The sequence below is a fragment of the Octodon degus genome, unplaced genomic scaffold (assembly GCF_000260255.1).
Source record: "Octodon degus isolate 3935 unplaced genomic scaffold, OctDeg1.0 scaffold00016, whole genome shotgun sequence".
Taxonomy (NCBI): domain Eukaryota; kingdom Metazoa; phylum Chordata; class Mammalia; order Rodentia; family Octodontidae; genus Octodon; species Octodon degus.
The window spans coordinates 15,012,728-15,021,152 of NW_004524592.1; the positions used below are offsets into that span (position 1 = coordinate 15,012,728).

The following is an 8,425-nucleotide window of genomic DNA, read 5'->3' on the forward strand; positions in this document are numbered from 1 at the left end:
CATTTAAAATGTTGATTTTAGACCAAGCAGGGTGGCACATGCCTATAATTCCTACAGGAGGCAGAGGCAGGATTGCTGTAAATCTGAGGCCAACCTCAGTGAGTTCAAAGTCAGTTTGATCTGCATAATGAAACTTTGTCTCAAAAAAAAAAAAAAGTACCTTATTACAGCTACTAATAAAATCTGACACTGATATTGAATAATTTCAAAATTTTTGAATTTCATAATGTTTTTGTCCATTTCTTACCATGTACCATGTATCTCTTTTTAACCCTTTGCTCTTTTAGAGCTTATGACCCTAAGGAACAGTTTAATATGTTTACATATACAACTAAAGATATCAAGTACAGTAGTACACCTCACTCCTATCCTTGGGGGATATATTTAAAGAATCTGTATGGATCCCTGAAACCATGACTGAACAGAGTCCTATATATACAGTATTTTCCTATATATATACATATCATGCATAACAATGATAAAGCTTAATTTATAAATTAGGTAGAGTAAGAGATTAAAATTAGAGCAACTGTAGGGCTGGCCAAATAGCTCAGCAGATTGATCCCTTGGCCTGCAGTGCCAGGCCCCGCCCCTGGGGCACACTGAGACTGAGGATGAGACTGGGCATGGTGGCATGTGCCTGTAATCCCAGCACTTGGGAGGTTGTAAACAGGAGAATCACTACAAGTCGGATCTAGTAGTGAGACCCTGAACACCCTGTAGACCCTTCCCTAAAATACAGAAAAAAATAAAAAAATAAATTTAGAGCAACTGTAACAATATACTATAATAAAGTACGAACGTGCTCTTAAAATATTTTACTGTAGGGCTGGTGAGATGGCTCAGTGGTCTAAAGCACCTACTTAGAACAAACTAAGCCAAGCAAAGCACAGGGACCGCGGTTCAATCCCCCAGCACCACATGCCAGCCAGCCCCGCCCCCTGGTGGGCTGAGCTGGCCACACACACAAAACAAATAAAATTAAAAAAATATATATTTTACTGTATTGTAGATCTTAGCAGCGTCAGCATATAACCCTCTGCTTATTAAATCAAGAACTTTTACCCACATAGAAGTACTTTCAGGTTCTCTGGCATATCTGAATTGCTAATGCCTGTACTCCCACAGTTACTTTGAACATAAGCAGTTATAATACTGGTCTGATACATGAGAAGGCTACTGTGTGACTGGTTGGTAGGTAGGGTATAAAAGGTACACACTCCCTGGACAGAAGGATGACATACCTCAAGCGGGCAAAGGGAAACATTATGCTATTCAAAACAGCATGCAATTAAAAACCTTGAATAGTCTGTTTCTGGATTCTCTGGCCATAGTTAATTGAAAATGAGAAATGCAAACCGTTGGGAGAGGGGCTCTAGTGTAAGTTGTTTATAATCAGAGTATTATGTTCTGATTCAAAACCAAGAGGGGGAGAGGACAATGAGGACTCCAAAGGCCAACAGGGTCTTCACACCATGCCACACTATGACATTATAAAAAGGGGGAGGGGAACTGTAAGAATTTTATGTTCCAAGCTATGGTTCTCCATGTAGCAACAGGTCTTCATGAAGATCACAGTTAATAAATCCAATAGGAAGTTATTATTGTTATTATTGAGACACAATCTCACTATGCAGTTAAGGCTGGCTTTGAGCTCACTTTGTGGCCTGGACTGGTCTCGAATTCCCAATGATCTTCCTGCCTCAGCTTTGGGCATGCTGGGATTCTAGATGTGCAATCTTGTCCTGCCACATAGAAAATTATTAACCAAAAGCTTGAAGTTAATGTTCAAACTAAACAAAAACATTCAAAGTAAAGGCATTAATCATCTTGATTATTGCTAGGAGGAAACACCAAACTTGACACTGGGCTTTCTGTTATTTTGAAACATTTACTAACTGTCCCTTAACTAAAGGTCTTGGTCAAATGAAGTGTATTTCAGTGAGTTCAAGATTTCTGCCTTTGAAACTAAAAGGCTTATCTGTAAAGAGTATCGAAATTCTACATATTATTGACATTTTTCTAATCAAAACTATATCGATGGGGGCCAGGGAGATAGCTCAGTGGAATAAGTGCTTACCTAGCAAGTGCAAGATCCTGAGTTTGATCCCTGGTACCATCAAAAAAAACCAAAAACACAAACAAAAAACTATATCGACTCTGAGTTATTGTATTCTTAATTTGATAAAACCTCGAATTAATGACAGTTAAGTGTATTAACCCGTTCACTACATATTTTCAAAAGATCTTCTAGGCCAGGTGTGGTGGCACAGGCCTGTAATCCCAGCACTGAGGCTGAGGCCAGATGATTGCTGCAAGTTTCACACCAGCCTGGGCTTCAAAGTGAGCTCATGGCCAGCCAGACTTGCACAGTGAGATTCAGTCTCAAAAAGCACCCCCTCCAATCCGCCCGCAAGAAAAAACAATCTTTTGGCAGTAGGTCTAATAAATTTGGATTCAATAGCAACATTTCAATTAAGTATTTCAAGCATCATATGCCCCCACTTACTCAATAGGTAAACACTCACTATTGAATGACTCATTTAAATAGATAACGCTCCTATTTTAGCAAGCTGAGTCCTAACGAATATTTGGGACTTTAGCCTGTGGGTTTTTCCACCTATGTGACTCTTTTATTGGTTCACTTTTGTCAACGCTTATGGTAAAAATATTAACATTTACTGAATGCTTCTGTGGTAGCATTGAATTCTCAAAGTTGCCTAAAACTTGGCATAGTCAGATTCCCAAGTACCAGATGCAAAGTAAAACCCAGGTGTTCTGGTTCCAGAACACGCATTCTATACAGGTTAAGTACAATAAGCTGAAAACACTTGTATTTTTATTGTCACTGCTCTCTATTAAAAGACTTTTCAGTTCTAATTGTTTAAATCACTTCTAATTTTCTACAGCTGAATCAGTAACTACTTAATTACACTATCTTTAAGGTTAAAAGAAAAAAAAAAAAAAAACAACTTGGGTCTTCACCTGCACCGGACACCGTTCTACCCTCAAATTTTGCAATCCAGTCTTCCTGGAGTCTAAACTGCTGTCTCTTGGAGACCAACCACCCTGTGGGAGCTTTCCAGACGGAAAGCCTTAAAAAGCGACTGCAACCTGGGTAGTATTCTCTCTCTCCATCCTCCCTCAGAAAAACAACTGTATTAATGGGGTGCACTGAGGCCAAGACAGGCCGTTGGTTAAAGTCAAGGCAAAAAAAAGACCAAAAAGTATGAGAGCAGGCATGGGAGGACGCTCTTCCTTTTCTAAGTATTAAGGTATAAAGACGCTCAGAAAGGGGGGCTGAATAGCGGGGCACGCCCGCCTAAGGGTCCGGGTCCCTCTCCGCGGGAGCGGCGCATTCTCCAGCTCAGCACCCCTCTCAGACGTTTGGCCTCCTCCTCAACCTGCTTCCCAGGCCGCGAGCCCCACCGGCCCGGCGGCGAGGAGTAAAGGCCCAGCGGCCGGGCGGGAGGTCAGGAGGTGACCGGGCCGGCTGGAGGAGAGGGGGTGGGGAGCTAGCGTGGCGTAGGCCGGCGCACACAGCTCTGTCAAACCTCCAGCTCCCCGAGCCCTGTCGCCGCGGAGGGCCCCACAAGGCGAGGAGGGAAGTCCGCCGGAGCAGAGGGGAGAAAATTCAAAACGAGTCTACTCAACCTCGTCTTGGCTCCGAGGCCCCGAAATGGAGACCAGCACAATGCGCAGGCGCAGCTCTCTCGGCGGCCGGGTGAAGGCCCCTAATGTGAGACCCCTGCCGGCCACCGTCTCCCGTTTCCCTTTCGTTTCTTCTGCTTTTCGTATTTCCGCCCTTGCTCTTCCGGAATCTAAAACCTGGATCCTGAGGTGAGAACCTAGGGGCGGGAACTTGTCTGGGTCGGGTTCTGGTTGGGAATAGGCATCAAAAGCAAAGTCGGGCAAGGCTTTAGTCAGTCAAGGCTGAGGGCAAATGAAACTTAATAAGAGCTAGCTGGAATTAGGATTTAATGCAAAGAGCACCTGAGTGCGCATAGAAAAAAAAAAAAAAAAAAGACTACGATTCCCAGTGATGACAGCGTTTGAAATGTGCCGCTTTCTGAGCGTTGTAGTATTCAAATATGGAGCCGGAGTTGAAGTAGACCCACTATCCATAGCATTTTTAAAAATTTATTTTAGACGGGTTGGAGTGAGGCCTTTCTGTACCTTCCTAATCAATCCAAGGCCAAACGGATGGAAAAAATCCAAATGAGAATAAGGGACTATAATGCCTGCAAGATTGTGCTCTATTCATCGATGATTCCTGATCTAGGAATAGGTAGTTGATGTTCGCGGCCTGGGCCGTGTGGCCGGAAGCCTCGTGGTACCTCTGCAAGCAGACCCGTGCCGGCGAAGAACGGAAGCCAGGTTCACGCGCAGTTCTTGCTTATCTCTGGAGACTAATCTTGAGCTACCTCTTTTTGTAGTCGGAAGAGACGAGCGTTCCGTTCTCTTGAATACTACCCTAGGCGTTTTGGACGCGGGAAGGCTTGCGTGTAACTCCCCGCCATGGCTCAACTCCAGACACGCTTCTTCACAGACAACAAGAAGTAAGTGAGCGACGCAGCCTTCTGACCTCTTTCTCCTCTCTGGGGTCTTACACAAAGGCCTCTCCGTCGTGACCTTGTGGTTCCCGGTTGTCTTTTTCTGTCAGCGTCAGCCCCCGGCTGCACTTAGGGCGGACGCCTCTCTTGGTTGCCTCCTCAGCTATTTTCAGGGGTGCCTCTTGGGTGGTAGGCGGGTGCGTGGGTTCTCAGGGAACTTTCTCCCGTACTCCAACATCACCTCTTTTCTGCTGAGTTTTCTGGGCAGCATGTAATTAGATATGTGTTTGGAGGACGCTGAAGAGCTTCGAGTGTGTTTGCTGAATGATGCGTACTGTGTGCGCCATCTGAACAGTGAACAATAAGCCTGTCATTGCAGGCCAGTCCTCTGGTGGTGGTATTTAAATTTTCTGAAAGCACCCTTCGTTTCCTTAAGTAGGTGATAGAAGATGCTTTTCTAAACCAGGATGGCATATGCCTATCTAAATAGACTTGGTGGAACTGGATTTTTATGAAAATGTCAATTCGATTATAAATTTGAGTGTTTAGCGTGTGTACGTATTAAAATTTGTGATTTGATGGTTTGCTTTAAGTTGTAAAAAATAATATACCACTGTACTTTAATCCCAGAAATAAAGGGGTAAATGTGTGTTCTCCAAAAATAACAAAACTTAAATATTAAGGTTTTTTGCTTCCTCTTTTTAATTTTTTTTAATTTACATTTTTTAAAAATTTTTATTTATTTTGTGTGTGTGTGTGGCCAGCTCAGCCCACCAGGGGGCGGGGCTGGCTGGCATGTGGTGCTGGGGGATTGAACCACAGTCCCTGTGCTTTGCTTGGATTAGCCCGTTCCAAGTAGGTGCTTTAGACCACTGAGCCATCTCACCAGCCCCTCTTTTTAATTGATATGTTTTGATCAGTTTTAATGTTTGTGTCTACTTGTCCCCTCAAAGCCTCATGCAGTGATGGGGTGGCAAGCTTGTAGAGTTTGTGTTTAATTCATGATCCAATGCTGGGATTCTGGGCGTGAGTGCTACACCCGCACGGGGCAGATATCTGAACAAGGGAGGGAGAGAAGATTGCCCTCAGCTGCCACTGCTCCTCCCTTTTTGCTCTTGCTGTTTTCCATTGCCATGAACTGCTGCCCTCTGTCATGTATCACTGTGCTTTGGAGCCAGCTGAGTATAGACTGAAACTACAAACTGTGAGCTAAACCTTTCCTTCCTTAATTTTGAGTGTCAAGTATTTAGCCCCAGCAACTAGAGAATAGTAACAAATACAGTTAGTAAAATGGGGCTGTTACACGCAAATATAATTGACATAAACTATAATGGTGTGTGTGTGTGAGAGAGAGAGAGAGAGAGAGAGAGAGAGAGAGAACTATGTTACTTTCCTCCTCATATCTTACTAACCAAAGCATTAAGCTAAAAAAAGTAAACATTTTAATTTCTAGGTTTTATTACCTTGTGGAGAACTAAAATAACAACATAGTTTTAGGTGGTATTGATAATTACACCACCATTATTATTATTCAAAGAGTTGTTTGAGAACTAGCAGCATAATAGCATGCTAGTTTAAGATTGATCTTTTTGCTGGGTATGTAGCACATGCCTGTAATCCTAGCCCTTGGGATGTCAAGGCAGGAAAATCAAAATTTGAGGCCAGCCTGAGCTACTTAGTGAGACCCTGTCTCAAAAAATATTATAGTTACATAATAGTTTTGTAACTATCACAAATAGTCCATTTTAAAACATTTTTCATTACCCTTTAGAATTACCCTCCCATCCATTTAATAACCTATCCCTAAGCAATCACCAGTTATCTGTCTCTGTGGATGTGTCTATTCTGGACATTCTACATTAATGAAATTATAAATGGTGTTTTCTGACTTGCTTCTTTCACTTACTATGGTGTGTTAATGGTTCATCCGTGCAGTAGTTTTAGTATTTAATTCTTATGGCTATGTGAAATTCCATGGTTTGGATATACTACACTTTCCTATTGATGTCCAATTTTTAATCATTTAGGTTGTTTCTTCCCCTTTTAGCCATTATAAAAAGAGATTGTATGAATATTATTGTGGTGCAAGTTTTGGCATGAATATGTTTTTGTTTCTCTTCAACACATACTTAAAAGGATTTCCTGGGTCAGATTATATTACCTATCATTTTTATTATTGCCAAGTGATGATGCTGTGATGTTTCATTGTGGTTTCATTTGCATGCCTTCATTGATTTACAGTGAGCATCTTATGTGTCTCCTGGACAATTTTTTTTTTTTTTTTGCGGAACCAGGGATTGAACTCAGACCCATGCGCTTGCCAGGGAAGCGCTTATTCCACTGGGCCATTTCCCTGGCCCTCTTGGACATTTTTACATCTTCAAATCCTTTACCCGTTTTAAAAATCTGATTCTTTATTACTGAGTTGAAGATGTAAGTTCTTGATCAGATGTATGATCTGCATCAGATGCAGATATTTTCTCACATTCTTTGAGTCTCCTAATCTGCTTCCTGTGTTCTTATTCTTCTTTTGTTTTTTGGTAGCTGGGATGGAAGTCAGAACCTTGTGTTTGCCATGCAGATGCTTATGCCACTGAGCTCCCTCCCTAGCCCTTGTGTTCTTCTAATAGTCTCCATTGCACAGGCAGAAAGATCTGACTAAATAAACTTTGGGTGATTTTATTCCTTAACTTGGACTGTCTATAGAAAGAAGTAAAACTATCCCACACAACACCATACATAAAATGCTCCCCACGGATCTCTTTAGCCACATCTTTGGTCACTGTCTAAAGCAAAAACTATACTTTCTGAAATAGCTATTGTTTTGCTGTTCTTGCTTTTTCACATCCCTTTTTCCTGTCTAACTCTCCCTCACCTAGCAATAAACACTTTTTTAGGTGTGGTTTAAGATTGATCTTTTTGCTGGGTATGTAGCACATGCCTGTAATCCCAGCCCTTGGGATGTCAAGGCAGGAAAATCAGAATTTGAGGCCAGCCTGAGCTACTTAGTGAGACCCTGTCTCAAAAAAAAAAGAAAATACAACCTATCACTTCCTCTTCTCTCAGCATATATGCATATCATCTATGACATTACATGGCTTTATTAATAAAGCTATATTTTCTTAATATGCCCATAATATATTAATAATATACTTTTTTTCAGTACCAGTGATCAAACTTGGGACCTTGTGAGGCAGGCACTTTTGACATTATATATAGTTTTATTATGTATGAGAAGGAATACTTAATTCATTTTTTTTAACTCCTTGTAGGAAAATATCTGACACATGGTCAGTACCCAGTAAAAGGTTGTTGAATGAATAAATGCACATTTGTTAAAATATCTTTAGATTTGATCTTAATATACAATTTCTCTTTTACAGATATGCAGTAGATGATGTTCCCTTCTCAATCCCCGCCAACTCTGAAATTGCTGACCTTAGTAACATCATCAATAAATTGCTGGAGGCCAAAAATGGTGGGTATATATGCCACAATTTAACAGAAGGCACAGAACCACTAACCACAATAAAATACATTTTTTTGCACTCAATATATGAATCTTGTAGGAGTAAATTTTGTAGGTTATATGCTGAGAGATGTTAAAAAATGAATTTGCTTTTAAGTCAATATGCAAATAAAGAGGCTGTAAATTAAGAATAAAGATTTTAGTATACTATCTGTGACATTAGTGGTAACATAGCCACTGTGATTGTGCTGTGAAAGACTGGGTTATATAGGCATAAAGCAAGCATCTTGGTGCTTAGTCCCTACTTGTTAGTAAAGCATGAGATACAGTATCTGAATTTAAGTGTTATTGTATGTCATAACAAAATGCTAGTTTACTATTGGTACTTCTTTTGTTCAGAATT

At 41.1% G+C, this 8,425-nt stretch overlaps 2 protein-coding genes across 2 annotated transcripts in view; one reads left to right on the plus strand and one right to left on the minus strand.

The window, feature by feature from the left end:
• Carf (calcium responsive transcription factor) overlaps positions 1-3,823 on the minus strand; it is a 91,799-nt gene extending 87,976 nt beyond the window's left edge. The window contains exon 1 of the mRNA XM_012513702.2: positions 3,655-3,823. The gene's annotated coding sequence lies outside the window, so the exon portion shown is untranslated. The remainder of the gene's footprint in view (positions 1-3,654) is intronic.
• A 32-nt stretch (positions 3,824-3,855) lies between these two features.
• Positions 3,856-8,425, plus strand: part of Wdr12 (WD repeat domain 12) — a 29,793-nt gene continuing 25,223 nt past the window's right edge. The window contains exons 1-2 of the mRNA XM_004626736.3: positions 3,856-4,559; positions 7,937-8,031. Of these exons, the coding sequence (XP_004626793.1) occupies positions 4,519-4,559; positions 7,937-8,031 (136 nt within the window). The 5' untranslated portion in view covers positions 3,856-4,518. The remainder of the gene's footprint in view (positions 4,560-7,936; positions 8,032-8,425) is intronic.